This window comes from Erythrolamprus reginae, chromosome 2 (genome assembly GCF_031021105.1).
Source record: "Erythrolamprus reginae isolate rEryReg1 chromosome 2, rEryReg1.hap1, whole genome shotgun sequence".
In the NCBI taxonomy this organism is placed as follows: Eukaryota; Metazoa; Chordata; class Lepidosauria; order Squamata; family Dipsadidae; genus Erythrolamprus; species Erythrolamprus reginae.
Window position 1 is genome coordinate 171,560,371 of NC_091951.1, and position 16,115 is coordinate 171,576,485.

The following is a 16,115-nucleotide window of genomic DNA, read 5'->3' on the forward strand; positions in this document are numbered from 1 at the left end:
CCACCTTATTTCCTGGAGTCCGCCAAAATCCCTAAGCTGTCCTGGGCTACTCCAAAATTACTCACGAAGGGCAGCGGCTGCCAATAACACAGGGGGCAAAGCTTCTCCGAGTCTTCGGAGAGGGGCGGCATACAAATCTAATAAATTATTATTATTCATTATTCATTATTCATTATTCATTATTAATTTATTATTATTCTCCGCTCAGCCACTGTTCCCCACTGGTCCTGCTGAAATTTTAAGAAGACAATCTATGCCAAAAAGCATTTTCATTTTCAAATCTTAATAACTTGAGTTCAAGGGACTTGAGTGGGTTTAATAGGCTGACTTAATCTATCACAGCTCTGTGTGTTGCTTACCAAACACATTGTTAGAGTATTAAAATAGATGATAATAATAATAATAATAATAATAATAATAATAATAATAATTTATTAGGTTTGTATGCCGCCCCTCTCCAAGGACTCAGGCCGGCTCACAACAGCAAGAAAAACAAGTTAAAACCCATTATTACTAAAAACAATCAATGCTACACAATCACACCACATTCAAATGCTACAAGTCAGAAGGGGGGGATTAGTCCCCCCTGTGCCTGGCGACATAAATGGGTCTTCAACATCTTGCAGAAGGCGAGGAGGGTGGGTGCAATTCGAATCTCCAGGGGGGGAGTTGATTCCAAAGGGCTGGGGCCGCCACAGAGAAGGCTCTTCCCCTAGGTCCCGCCAGACGACATTGTTTAGTCGACGGGACCTGGAGAAGGCTAACTCTGTGGGGTCTAATCGGCCTCTGGGGTTTGTGGGGCAGAAGACGGTCCCATAGGTATTCTGGTCCGATGCCATGTAGGGCTTTATAGGTCATTACCAACATTTTGAATTATGTCCGGAAACTAATCTGCAGCCAGTGCAAGCCACGGAGTGTTGACTAAACGTGGGTGTATCTAGGAAGGCCTGTGGCTGCTCGCGCGGCCACATTCTGCACGATCTGAAGTTTCTGAACGCTCTTCAGAGGTAGCCCCATGTAGAGAGCGTTGCAGTAGTCGAACCTTGAAGTGATGAGGGCATGAGTAACTGTGAGCAGAGACTCCCGGTCCAAATAGGGCCACAACTGGTGCACCAGGCGAACCTGGGCAAATGCCCCCCTCCCCACAGCTGAAAGGTGATGTTTTAATGTTAGCTGTGGAATGAGGAGGACGCCCAAATGGCGGACCCTCTCCGAGGGGGTCAATAACACCCCCCCCCCGAAGTAATGGACGGACAGATGGAATTGTCCTTGGGAGGCAAAACCCACAGCCACTCCGTCTTGTCAGGATGGTTTCAATAGCTAACATTTTTACATACCTGTACTATAATCTTTGCTGTTTATCCCACATGCAGCCTTAAGAAAAACAATGAAAGCATTGGGTCACTTGCATCTGACTTATTTCTCCAAGGATACATATTGGAATTACGGGCAAAGGAGAAACTTGAAAGATTCCTCAATTGAAGGCTAGCAGCCTCTTCATGACTTTTAATATTTAGAACTAATTTTCACTGCAGATTTTGCCAGTAGGTTTGTTATTTGTTATTATCCCACATTCATTTGCACGGTGTGTTCTCTAAAGATATCTTTCAGCATAAAAACCTAGTGCTCTTTATGTATCATATCCTCCTTTGTCACTCCTCTAATCTTTGCTTCATCATGCGTCATGTTTTAAAAGGTTAAAGACCTTGTTTTAATAATTCTGCTTGCTGTGGGGCAGAGTAAAGGCAGAAAGCAGGAAGTGCAGTTCCGTGACACAGGGAAATGCATGGCTAGTTTGGAAGTAAGCCATTGGAACCTCCTTTAATAAATGCCAGATAAAGAATCAGGGGTTTATTTCTTCTTTCCTCAAAACGGGGTGATTGCAATCCCTTTGAGTCACAACATACAAATCCCCTTCTAAGGAAAATTATTTGCATCAACACATAATAATAATTAATAATAATAATTTATTAGATTTGTATGCCGCCCCTCTCCGAAGACTCGGGGCAGCTCACAACACGATAAAAACAGTATTATACAGGCACAAATCTAATATTTAAAAAAAAACAAAAACTAAAAACCCTATCATAATTAAAAACCAAACAACACATACATACCAAACATAAATTATAATAACCCTGGGGGAAAGGTGTCTCAAATCCCCCATGCCTGGCGGTATAGGTGGGTCTTAAGTAGTTTATGGAAGACAAGGAGGGTGGGAGCAGTTCTAATCTCTGGGCAGAATTGATTCCAGAGGGCCGGGGCCGCCAAAGAGAAGGCTCTTCCCCTGGGGCCCGCCAGACGACATTGTTTAGTCAACGGGACCCGGAGAAGGCCAACTCTGTGGGACCTTATCGACCGCTGGGATTCGTACGGTAGCAGGCGGTTCCGGAGGTATTCTGGTCCAGAATTGCAGCATTGCTGGTTCAGTGTAGGAAGTCTGTCAAGAGAACTGGTCTGGCAACTGTTGGCATTACAAATATTGATATACATTGATATACATTGTATATCAATGTACTCTTGATATACATTGGTTCAGAGGTGGGTTCCTCCCGATTTGGACTGCTTGCATGGTATGTTTGTATGTATGACTGGTTTTTATATAATGGGTTTTTAACTGTTTTTTAGTACAGGTATTGGATTTTGTTGTACTGTTTTACTGCTGTTGTTAGCCACCCCAAGTCTGCGGAGAGGGGTGGCATACAAATCCAATTAATAATAATAATCATAATTATAATAATCATAATAATAAAATAACCGGTAGTAACTTGGTGGCCTGGCTTGCTAGAACTGATAGCGACCCAGGACTGCCACGCCCCCGAGCTGGTTCTCTTGGCAGCACCATAGACGCTGCCGTCTTGTTTCTAGATTCTGTGCATGCCTAGAAGCTTTTTTAAAGTACTGCACATGCGCGCACAAAGCACATGCACCCTGTGCGGCACATCACTGAGCGAACCGGCAGCGAGAAAATCCAGAACCCACCCCTGCACTGGTTGTAGCCCCTTGCTGGAAGAAGCGTTGAAGAAATTGCCACAATTTTGTAAACTAAGGCTGAACAAGTAATATTTTATAGCATCCCTTCAAAACTTAATTATTTTGCTTTAGAAATTAATAATGTGCTCATTAGGCAAGCTGTATTTCTTTTTAAATGTAATGATGAATTTATAATATTTGGCAAAAAAGAGGAATACCTTGCCGTGTAACAGACTGAAGTATTCAGTTTCCTAAAGATCAAACCCTCATGCCTAAATATTCTCTGCATTACTCTTTCGCTGTTTTCACCTTTAGCTGTTATACAGTAAAGCTTAATTACTGTGCAATTGAAAACTGTATTTTCATTTTTTTATTTGACTGGTTATCACATACAATCACCTTTTGTTTTACAGTTTTATTTTCATCAAAGTTAGGGTTAGGGTTGTTCATCCACAATAGAGCTTTCAGCGTCCACCTGCACTCTGCGGTTAGGGTTTTTGTTAATTGAGAAAGTATGGCAATAAAACATTTACCTGATGGGAAACTCTCTTTGCCACCTCCAAAAGAAATGAATATGCTGTGAACTCCTAAAGTTATTGCCAGAAATATAGATTTTCAGGTTTTGGATATCACTGCTCAAGATGCTCAAACCTTTAAATATATAAGTTCAATCTATAATGTCTGAATTTTTGTGAAGTTCCAGTTGAAGGACAAATAATCTGTCTCTGGGAGCATATCACAAATGCAGCCTGATCAGATTTAGTGATTGCTTGAACACTAAAATCATTTTGGGTAAAGCACAAACAATAAGCAGGCAGACCACACTTGATATTAAAAACATAATAAAAGAAATACAAGGTACCTAGGCATTTCACTCCTTCAGGTTTACTTTTTCAAACACAATTCTCTGGTTCCTCTGTACAGGTAGCTCATTTAACGACCATTCAGAGTTACAGTGCCACTGAACCAGGAGAATTGCAAGCAGTCCTCATAGTTATAGTTATAATAACAAAGGCTGTCTTCATTCTCCTCACTGTAAGGATTTTATTGGCTTTACTTGGCTTGGTTCCCTGAGTAGAAGCTGGAACATATTTATGGGTGGTTATTAGAATTTAGAATTGCATCATCATCCATGGCCTTTATTATCACAACCTCTGAACCATTGCTGGGATTGTTCAGCCTCTGAGATGCAAGCTTTCAGTGATTATACTGTATTTTATCCGTTATCAGTTGTTCATCTGGATGCATCTAAACTGGAACCTATTCATGCAGATATTCAGAATCTGATATCACCCATCTCTGCATGACTTCCTTACTTATTTTATTCAACTTCTATGCCACCCAATCCCGAAGGACTCAGGGCGGCTTACAACAATAATATAAATACAAATACAAATAAATACAGAACAATAAGAAGTTGAATATAGTATCTAAAACTATAAAACCCCGTATTAAAAACCCCCCATTAATTATAAAACCATCATAATCACTTGCATACATACCATTCATGCAGTTTGGCCTTATCAGTTGTTAGTTCATGGCCCCCTAGGCCAGGTCTTCATGGCTATCTGTAAGGCCAGTAGGGTGGGAGCAGTATGGACATTGGGGGGTAGTAGTTTCCATAGAGCCAGGGCGGCCACAGAGAAGGCCCTTCCCCGCAGTCCCGCCAGCCTGCATTGCTTAGTCAACGGGACCCGGAGGAGGCCAAATCTGTGTGCTCTTATAGGTCTCTGGGAGGTATGTGGCAAGAGACGGTCCCATAAATAGTCTGGTCCTGAGCCATGTAGGGTTTTATAGGTAATAACCAACACCTTGAATTGTGCCAGGAGGCTAATAGGAAGCCAGTGTAGCTTATGAAGCATAGGTGCTATACGGGGATACCGAGGCATACCCATGATAGCTCTCGCGGCTGCATTCTGGACTGTTTGCAATCTCCGAACACTTTTCAAGGGTAGCCCCATGTAGAGCGTGTTGCAATAATCAAGATGGGAGGTGACGAGGGCCTGAGTGACTTAGTAGTATGGTGTGAGAGATAACTACTCTGAATTATCCTCAACCCCTCAGAAATTTGGAATTAAAACTGAAATATCAAATGGTTCCTTTATCTCTTTCTCAAATGCATGACCCCTTTAGGAAACCACTGAGCCTTTTCAGATTTCATAAGATTGCTATATTTTGGAGGGCAAGGGGTGTTATTTTTATTAAAATATTTAAAGGGACGGAATAAAGAGCTACAAAAAAAAATAGATAAGATGTAGTGGAGAAAAGATAAAAAGTCAACAAATAATGTTTTATTTATTTCCTTGTTCCTTGTTATTGAGGGTGATAGTGAAGATCAGAGAAGCAGCTGTAGGGCAAACAGCTCTCGGTAGCCATGCCAACCTCTACCGAGACTCCTGAGGGGGAATGTCTTTTCAGAGATTTTAGAGGTTCTAATGATGCCCATAAATAATCCCTGTGCATCTATACCACCCTGCATTTATTAGGCCCATTTTTCCCCCTCACAAGTATTATAACATGGAGTATGAATGAGCTTTGCCCCCTATAAACAAATTCCTGGCATTCCATAGGAATAAACTGATGCTGCGAAAGCCTGTTCTCTTGCATTTCAACCAAAAATTTATTCTTCCTATTTCTTTCCAAATCTGTTTTCCTCTTTGGCCTGTTTGAGGGGATAGAAGCCCTTCACAAGGAACAGTATATTCTCCTCTATTCTGAACAGATTAATGTTTGTCATTCCAAACATTGTTATTTTGATATGTGAGCTGGCAAAGGAGCCCAGTCTATAGTGGGCCATTCCACTCCAGCTGTGTATGTGCCTACTGATTCTTGTATTGTATAGATCTGGTACAAGTACCGTCAGTCTTTATTCTCAATCAACATGGCTCTTTGGCGCTAACCCAAAGGAAATCAGAGCGAAAAGGAACAGAGTAGCGGTCAACCTGAAACTCTGGTTCTTCAAGCGGTCACCAGTGTACAGCAAGCCCCCAGGTTAAGAGTGCCCTGGTTTAAGGACAACCCAGAGTTCAGTCTAGAACCCGTTCTAGCAAACCCTGAGTTAAATATACAATGATTCAAATTAAATACACAATGATTCAAGATAATTGCACAATACTATTTATACAGTATTATAATACCGTTCTGGCTACATACAAATTTGACTTAAAGGCAGACCTTGGGAACAGAACCTGTTCTCAAACTGGGGATTATCTCTTCTCACAAAATGAACACTGGTGCCCTCCCCCATATCAGGTACTTGATTCTGCTTTATCAGTTCCAGTCATTACCATAGCACTTGCTCAACTTTCTGGATTGGTGGCCTGGAGCAGGGGGGCGGGGAGGGAGGGGAAAGGGGATGATTGTATTTATTTATTTATTGATTTGATTTGATTTGATTTGATTTGTATGCCGCCCCTCTCCGGAGACTCGGAGCGGCTAACAGCAACAATAAAACAGTGTACAATAGTAATCTAATACTAAAAACGATTAAAAACCCATTAATATAAAAACCAAACATACATACATACATACCATGCATAGAATTGTAAAGGCCTAGGGGGAAAGAGGATCTCAATTCCCCCATGCCTGACGGCAGAGGTGGGTTTTAAGTAGCTTACGAAAGGCAAGGAGGGTGGGGGCAATTCTAATCTCTGGGGGGAGTTGGTTCCAGAGGGCTGGGGCCGCCACAGAGAAGGCTCTTCCCCTGGATCCCGCCAAGCGACATTGTTTAGTTGACGGGACCCGGAGAAGATCCACTCTGTGGGACCTAACTGGTTGCTGGGATTCTTGCAGCAGAAGGCGGTCCCTGAGATATTCTGGTCCGGTGCCATGAAGGCCTTTATAGGTCATAACCAACACTTTGAATTGTGATCGGAAACTGATCGGCAACCAATGCAGACTGCAGAGTGTTGGTGTAACATGGGCATATTTGTGAGAGGGATAAGTGTGTGTGTGTGTGTGTGTGCCCGCATTGTTCACAGCGATGCGAATGCAAGTGGGGCCTCGAGCACCTGTGACATGGCGAGCGTCTGCAACAAGACCAGGGCAAGTGGGGCTGCAAGCACCCACAACAATACATGTGTGGGTGGGGCTGTGCACATGGACAGAAGCAGGCCCATAAGCCAGCCACTCATGCAGCCCAGTGGCAATTAGCCCACGGCCCAATAGTGGGCCATGGCTCACAGGTTAGGGATCCTTGTTGTAGGGGGCAAGTTATAATGAGGCTCAATTTCTTTCAAAGAATAGTTCTGGTATGTTTCAAATTGGGTGCATGCAAGTACAAACCTTGTATCGGCAAATTCACAGATGACCATTTGAAATAGGAACTTTCTATGCAATACCTAATAATCCCACCCCATGCCCCTTTATTCTGCTAAGCCCTATTTGGACCGGGAGTCATTACTCACAGTCACTCATGCCCTCATCACCTCGAGGCTCGACTACTGTAACACTCTCTACATGGGGCTACCTTTGAAAAGTGTTCGGAAACTTCAGATCGTGCAGAATGCAGCTGCGAGAGCAATTATGGGCTTCTCTAAGTATGCCCATATTACTCCAACACTCCGCAGTCTACATTGGCTGCCGATCAGTTTCCGGTCACAATTCAAAGTGTTGGTTATGACCTATAAAGCCCTTCATGGCGCCGGACCAGAATATCTTCGGGACCGCCTCCTGCCGCACGAATCCCAGTGACCGGATAGGTCCCACAGAGTCGGCCTTCTTCGGGTCCCGTCGACTAAACAATGTTGTCTGACGGGACCCAAGGGAAGAGCCTTCTCTGTGGGGGCTCCGACCCTCTGGAACCAGCTCCCCCCTGAGATTAGGATTGCCTCCACCCTCCCTGCCTTTCGTAAACTCCTTAAAACCCACCTCTGTTGTCAGGCATGGGGAAACTAAAACATCTCCCCCTTGCCCACGTTGTTTTGCTGTTTGATTGATTAACTGTGTGCCTGTTTTTTATATATACTGTATTGGGATTGTTTTATGAATTTTTTAACTTAAAATTGTAATTAGATTGGTGGGCATTGGATTTGTTACTGTGTACTGTTTTTATTATTGTTGTGAGCCGCCCCGAGTTTGCGGAGAGGGGCGGCATATAAATCCAATAAATCTAATCTAATCTAAGTCATTTTCTATGCTATTCTATATTCTAAGGGTCAGCATGACAATTCTCTCCAAAGTCATAGCTGACATAGTGTCCTCCAGTAGTTTCACCCCTGAGAGCTAAAGCCTATGAATATAAGAATTTTAATCTTTATTTTCCTCCCTCCCTCCCTTCTTTCTTTCCTCCTTTAGCCTCATGGATCGAGAAGTAGCCCTACTTGGTGAAATGGACAAAGTAAAAGCAGAAGCAAGTAAGTTTATAAAACACATCTTATGTTAATATCTTTGTGCTGAAACCAGTACAAGACCATCAGATGTTTGAAATAAGCAAAATAAAATACAAAAAAAGGACTTACGTTTCCAGTGTTTCCAGATATGTAAACTTCATACTTGCATGCATGCAAATTGGCTATTTTTTTATATCATATCTAGTTGCATACTGTAGGTTCATGTTTCAAATATCTTGTAATCACAGATACATGGGTAAGAGCTGGTTTTACTCTTGACTTGCAACCATTCATTTAATGACCACAAAAAGTTACAGTGGCACTGAAAAAGTGACTTGTAACTACTTTTCACACTTACAACTGTTGTTTTCATACTTACAACTGGTCACGTGATCAGAATTCAGACACTTGGCAACTGGCATGTATTTTGGAAACTTCGTTGTCCTGTGGTCATGTAATCACCTTTTCTGACTTTCCCAGCTGGTCACCTTTTGCGAATGTTTAACGAAGCAAAGCCAATGCGGGAAGCCAGATTCATTTAACTACTGCATGATTCATTTAACAACTTCCAATAATTTGCTTAACAATTGTGGCCAAAAAAACCCCTGAAAAAAGAGTAAAATGTAATGCAATTCACTTCATTGTCTTGCTTAGCAATGGAAATTTTGATCTCAAGGACCGTCCACCACCTGTATTTATTTCCCAAGTATAATGCCATGGTTAATCCCAGTTGCCGCTATACCAGTACGGCATCTGGGGTTTTCTCATTACAAACACAATGTTAAACGGAGTGCTGCTATGTGTGCATTTATACACTGATGTACTTATCCTGGACGAAAACTATCCTTGTCACAGTCTCTGTGACCATTCCTACTGGTACGAAACTTCTCACTTTAGAGTCCCAATATGCTGAAAATATGTAAGAATAAAATATGTACCCAGCCCGATTGTCTGACTTGAGACTTGAATCACTGTTTGTGATGCTATAATCTTCACATCTAAATAAACCTGTGGCTATCTGTGTTATAAAAGAAGCAATTCTCATTACTTCTTTTAGTAGAAAAACTGGAGTTCTTCCTGTTTTAGTTCTCCAGAGCTTTATTGTGGTATCTGCATGGTTTTCTTCTTACAAGACAAAAGAACTGCTTTGATACCATCTTTCATTGGGAAAACAATGGTTTGACTTGATAACTTTTTTAATTAAAAGGGGAGAGAGAAAAAGAAAGCAAAAGACCTTATTCACAGATTTTTTTTTGAGTTTGAGCTACATAAGAATCTATCAATTGAAGGAACTTAAGAGTTCTCACCTTGTTGCCAAGGTAATTGTCCCAGGCATTTAACTCTTATTAGGCATTTTCCAAGGCCTCAAGCATTTTTCAGATGTATTGCAGAACTGGAGCTGACCTTTGAAGTACAAACTAAAATATCAGGGAAAGAGGAGAATAAGGGGAGGCAGGAATTAGATATGTAGCAATTTAGACATTGTTTTGTTCTTTAATTGGTTAATTATCGTATTTATTATAAACATGATTGCCTTTTTGGGGTTCTGTTTTACATTGTAGTGGAAATCCTAAGCAGCCGCCAAAAGAAGGCAGAGGCCCTGAAGAAACTAACTGATGTAGCAGTCCGAATGTCAGAAGAGCAATTGGTAGAACTTAGAGCTGATATAAAGGTGAATCTCTGCTTTGGGCTATGTGCACCTTTTTCTAATCTACACAGATTGGGCAGTTGGGGCAGAGATCTCATCAAAAGTACCACTACAACATGTGCAGAGGAGTTATATTTTCCCAGCTTCTGTTGATGTACCGTATTTTTCGCACTAAGATGCACCTAGCTTTTGGGAAGGGAAAAAAATATGTCTCTGCCTCCAGTAATTTGCCTCCTGGCAGCAAACAGCCTGGTCAACTTCAGCACCGTCTGATTTAGCACGAGCAGCTGATTGGCGGTTGGATCAGCCTCATGGAATAGCGCCAGTCAGCTGTTCCAAGCTGCAGGGATCACTGCCACCCATTACTGTCTCCGTGCATCCCATTTTCTACCTCCACGTGTCTCATTTTTGGCCTGTTCCAGGTGGCAGGGATCACCATCACCACGATGCAGCTGAGATAGACAGTGGCAGCGATCCCTGCCGCCTGGAACAGGCCAAAAATGAGTCATACAGAGGCTGAAAACAGGATGTGCGCAGGCCGAAAATAGGGAGCGTGGAGGCAGCGATAGGCGGCAATCCCTGCAGCCTGGAACAGCTGATCAGTGGTGTTCCAGGAGACCAATCCAATGGCCAATCAGCTGCTCGTGCTAAATCAGGCTTTACTGAAGCTGGCCAGGTTGTTTGCTGCAAGGAGGCAAATTGCTGGAAGGCAAAGACTAAAGGTTGGGGCCAGCGAATGTGTAGGGCTTTCGCAACATTCACTTTATAAGATGCACAGACATTTCCACCCACTCTAGGAGGGGATGGGGAAGTACATCTTATAGACCGAAAACTATGGTAATTACATTTCCTTTTATTCCTTTTAGGCAGAAGGACTACATTGAACAGCCAAGGACATAGTTAGGAGGAGTCAGTCTTAGACTTTAGCATTTGAAACAGTCATTTTCAGTACCAGACCTCGGAACAATTGCTTAAAATTAAGCTTGACTGAAAAACAAAATCATTGGGTTTTAAAATAATAATAATAATAATAATTTTTGAAAAGAACAAACTCAAAAATCAAGTTGAAGACATTGCCTGAAATTTTGTCACATTTATTAACTTCCATAGAGCTGAAGAATAGTTTGTGACTGCAAAAAGTTGGTCTTAGTGTGTTGTGCTGTGCGAACCAGCAACGCTGATAAAATGCTTCCCTTGCCTACCACTAGAGGCCAGAATGGAGTTACGTTTAAATTCCCACAAAAACTTCACTGCATGGAAAAAATTACTCTGGTACTTGTTCTATCAGCAGTTCCATCTTTAAAGTCTTCATTATTTTCTAATGGGATTGTCTTGCAAAATAAATACAGTTGTTTCTTTTTCTGCAATTACATAGAAGCAGAGAGAAGGGTATGTACTTTGTGCCTCAGTTGATACCAGCAACCTGCATTGACATATTCTGTCCCAAAACATGAACGTGCTTTGTGCATAATGCTCACCTGCCTACATTTTTCTTCTCTGCAGCATTTTGTTAGTGAGCGCAAATATGATGAAGATCTTGGAAGGGTGGCTCGCTTCACTTGTGACGTGGATGCTTTAAAGAAAAGCATTGAATCCTTTGGACAAGGTGAGCTTGTATATCCTGGGTATCCACACAAAATAAAAACACAGCAATGATGGGATAAAGCTGAACTGAACTAAACAGAACGTGACTGGTAAAAGCGTTTCTAAAATTCTGAAAATATGCTTTTCTGTGGCTTTCAACTAAAAAGGCCTTCTCAAAATTTTATCAGCTGAGGAAAGGAGGATGATCCATCATGTTAGTCTTCATATTATTACAGTTACAGATCAGAGTCATTTGCATGTATTTATTACTTTATCCTGATTATTTTATGTATATTTATTTATTATTAGATTAGATTTGTATGCCGCCCCTCTCCGAAGACTCCGAAGTTATGTTTGTGTTTGTTTGTTTATTGATTGATTGATTGATTGATTGATTGGATTTGTATGCCGCCCCTATATTTTTCGAGCATGGGCGCACTATAAATATTTCAGATCAATAAGCATGGAATAGGGTTCTCTGTTTGGAAATCTTCATTTGACATAGCCCAATGCTGTAGATTTTAAGAAAAAAATGAAGAAATGTTCAATTGTCCCTGTTTCAGTACTAGTAAAGTGAAATCTATTCACTTACACAAACATACATTTTTCCTCTTTGCTTGCTAGTTCTGTTTTTTATTTTCCGATTTTACCTTATCTTTAGATCTAAGATTGTCAGGTTTTCAATGGATTGTGCCTTGCTTCTTTTTGGGATTTCTATACCTCAGGGTAATTTTCAGCAGGAACATGGCTCCTCCCTCAGTTGTCTCAAAACGTCTGCTGGAAGTTTGTTCCAAGGATCTACTACTCTTTCAGTATTATTTTACTGAAAGAATAGTAGATCCTTGGAACAAACTTCCAGCAGACGTGGTTGGTAAATCCACAGAAACTGAATTTAAACATGCCTGGGATAAACATATATCCACCCTAAAATAAAATACAGGAAATAGTATAAGGGCAGACTACATGGACTATGAGGTCTTTTTCTGCCGTCAGTCTTCTATGTTTCTATGTTTCTAGGAGTATTTGTAAAGTGGTGGCAATGGCAACTATAGAAGCAGACTGGAAGCAATTTTTCTTTTTATAACAATTTGACTGTGTAAGAATTTGGAAAATATATCGTCGCTGATTGCTGATGGGATGAGAGGTAAATTCAGGTCTACATTATTTTAAAAAACATTTTTGTCCTTCTTGTTTCAGTTTCACATCCAAAAAACAGTTATTCAACCAGATCACGGTGCAGCTCCATGACAGTGAGCAGTCCAGATGTGTCCACTATCACAGTGTGTGCCTCTACCTCTTCTCCTAGCCTCATAATGACCAATAAGAAACCAACATCCCCTACAGAAACCTCCACAAATGCAACAAGCCGTCCATCTCAATCCCACCGCGAGGTAATGATTTAATGTTATTTCTGTAGTTGAGAGTGGACTGGAGATTGCCCAGACTTGAGTCCTCTTTACTATAGCATTTTTCACTTAGAAGGGGAAATCGAAGGGCCCACATACTCACATGAAGTAGGCTGTCATACCACACCTTTAATCTCACCTTTGCTGGTCTTAAACCAACACTTGGAATGAAAATTCAACTCTATTAGGACATGCACCAAATTTAAAATACCGTATTTTTCGGTGTATAAAACGCACCCTTTTCCTTCCTAAAAGAGGCTGATAATTTGGGTGCGTCTTATACTCCGAATGTAGGTCACCCCCCCTCCCAACCCTAACTAGCTGCTAACGATCTTCCCGGCTCTTACTTTGCAGGCTCTCTCATTGTTTCTCTCTGAAAATTTTTTTCCAAGCCCCAAGTCTTTGCAGGGTTTATTTCATTGCTCTAGCTTGCTCCAAAGAAGTTTCTTTTCAGCCCTAACCAGGTGCTAATGATTTTCTCAGTTCTTACCGTCTTGCAAGCTCTTTCATTGCTACTCTCTGTGAAGAATATTTTCCAAACCCTGTCTTTGATTTTTTTTTTCATTCTTTATTTGCTCCGAATGTTTCTTTCTAGCCCTAAACAGGTGCTAACAATGTTCCCAGCTTTTACCGGCTTGCAAGCTCTTTCATTGTTAATCTCTGCCAGGAAACCCTGTCTTTGTAGGGGTTTTTTCATTGCTTTACTTGTTCCAAATGTTTCTTTCCAACCCCAATCAGGTGCTATTAATATTCTCAAGCTCTTTCATTGTTACTCTCTGAGAATAATGTTTTCCAAGTCCTATGTCTTTGCAGGTTTTTTCCCCATTGACCTAACTTGCTCCAAATTTTTCTTCCCAGCCCTAACCAGGTGCTAATGATGTTCCCAGCTCTTACCTGTTTGCAAGCTCTTTCATTGATACTCTCTTTGTTACTTTCATTGTTATTCTGTCTTTGTAGGCTTTTTTTTTCATTGCTTTACTTGCTCTCAATGTTTCTTTCCAGCCCTAACCAGGTGCTAACAATTTTCCCATCTCTTACCGGCTTGAAAGCTCTTTCATTTTTATGCTCTGCGAAGAAGAATGTTTTCCAGGCTCTAAGTCTTTGCAGGTTTTTTTTCATTGCTCTACTTGCTCCGACTGTTTCTTTCCGGGTGCTAATGATGTTCCCAGCTCTTACTGGCTTGCAAGCTCTTTCATTGTTACTCTCTCTGAATAAAGGTTTTTTTAAGCCCTTAACCAGGGGATAAAGTAATGTGCTGAAAGCTGACCAGACTAAGGACACTAGCCAGATGAATACCTGGAAAGAAAATTATTTTCCCTATTTTCCTCTCCCAAAACTAAGGTGCGTCTTATACTCCAGTGTGTCTTATACTCCGAAAAAAACGGTAACTTCACATTTTTAAGTCATTTACATGCATTTATTACTTTATACTGCTTATTTTATGTATATTATAAATTTATGTGATATATCCTTCAGGCATGGGCGCACTATAAATATTTCAAATTAATAAGTGTGGCGTAGGGGTCTCTTTTTGGAATTTACAGTATTCAATTCCAGGCCATTGCATCTTCTTGTGTAGTAGACATATTCCAGGAGAGAGAGGTCCCTTGAGGATGGACTCCAGCATGAGTCCAAAAACTTGGAGGAGTAAATCTCTGGTCCTGGCAACCGACCCAGATTGGATCTTGCAACATTATCCTGGGACACGTATATTTGCCTTTGTTCAAAATATTGGTAACAAACTCACTGATCTCCCCCCCCCCCATCCTTCTGTTCCAGGGGTACCAGGGAAATAGAAGGTCTGGTCAAGGTTACCGGTCTCAAGGACAACGCCAAAATGGCTCATCGCATCTCAATTCAAATCGCTATAGAAATGGGTCCTGGTACCAGTCCAACTACAAGTCCCGACCACCCTCTGGAAATGCAAACAGCCTCAACCAGACTTGCCCCCCCGGAATCAATGGAACTGGGCCTGGGCCTGAGCCAGGCCCACCAGCCCCATCCCTACAGACACATTTGATCCCATTCAGCCCAGAAGTCAAGGCTCTGCCACAGAGGAAACCTAGATCAAGCCAATATGAGGCATCCAATTCCTGAGGACTGCAAACTCTGCCACTTTCCAAAATTGGAGAACAAGATTATGGGACACACTTAGCTAGAGATATTAATGAGAAAGGAAATTTATACTTTGCCGCCTCTTTTTCCCAAGCATTCCATTCTGGGAAAGCAGCTTCTTAGCATTTCTCTTGCCCTTGCTTCCTCTGCAGTGTAAAATGGGTCAGATTTTAATGGGAAGACGTATTCTTGCTGTTCAGGAGTGTCCCTGGCACACCTTACTGATGCCCCTCCTTACGTCCTCTAAACATTAGGGGCAGTTTTAAATATTGCCGGGTCTATATCCTAAAAGGGGGGTGGGGGGGGATGTCTTCCAATAATTCTAGACCAAAATTTTCTGATCCTTATTCCTCCCAGAATCCCACTAGCTAAGACTTATTTTTAACACCAAAAGCTATTCATGCTGACAACCAAACAGGTTGCTGTGAATTGTGGATTCAAGATGAGGAATTTCAAGGGGAAAAGCTGTAAGAATTGCTATATTCTTTTTTTGCAACTTATCCTAAAGTCTACACTTGAGGAATACCGGGGAATATCTCGTCCAGCAGTGGGTGAGCAATTTCCATTCTCCCTGAGAGAATTAACATTCTGTCTATATGTCATGTATAAATTTAGATATTCCCTAGTTTTAATGTTTGGTGTGCGATGGGAGGATTCTTTTTTTTTTTCACTTCCCAGCCAAAATCACATTATCTGATTCTAAGCTAAATTTCTAGCAGTTTATTAGTAATGCTAAGCCTAAATGATCGCAAGTAAAAGCAAAAAATGCTACAGTCTCTATCCTTGTATAAATAAAAGCAACATACTTGTTTAAAAGATGGTAGCCTTCACTTTGTGCCCTTATTTCTTCTCTTTAAAAAGAGTTCATAGTAAATGGATTTCCTACAGGTGTGAGTTAGGTTAATTTAGATTTAGTTTAATTTCAAGGAACAAAAAATATCTGGACTATTTTGAGTATGTTTAGTTTGGGTATCTAGTTTGCTGCTACAGCTGATAAATAAAGTAAGAAAAAAAATGATAAGTCTTTTAGTGATGATAATAATAGGTAATTTAGAATGT

General features: G+C 41.2%; 1 protein-coding gene across 6 annotated transcripts in view; it reads left to right on the top strand.

The window, feature by feature from the left end:
- The window catches only part of SPATS2 (spermatogenesis associated serine rich 2), an 82,266-nt gene extending 66,394 nt beyond the window's left edge, over nt 1-15,872 (top strand). For all 6 annotated transcript variants that reach the window (XM_070740420.1, XM_070740422.1, XM_070740424.1 and 3 more), the window contains 5 exons: nt 8,269-8,327; nt 9,866-9,975; nt 11,455-11,557; nt 12,733-12,926; nt 14,721-15,872. In XM_070740420.1, the coding sequence (XP_070596521.1) occupies nt 8,269-8,327; nt 9,866-9,975; nt 11,455-11,557; nt 12,733-12,926; nt 14,721-15,038 (784 nt within the window). In that variant the 3' untranslated portion in view covers nt 15,039-15,872. The remainder of the gene's footprint in view (nt 1-8,268; nt 8,328-9,865; nt 9,976-11,454; nt 11,558-12,732; nt 12,927-14,720) is intronic.
- Nucleotides 15,873-16,115: the final 243 nt, after the last annotated feature.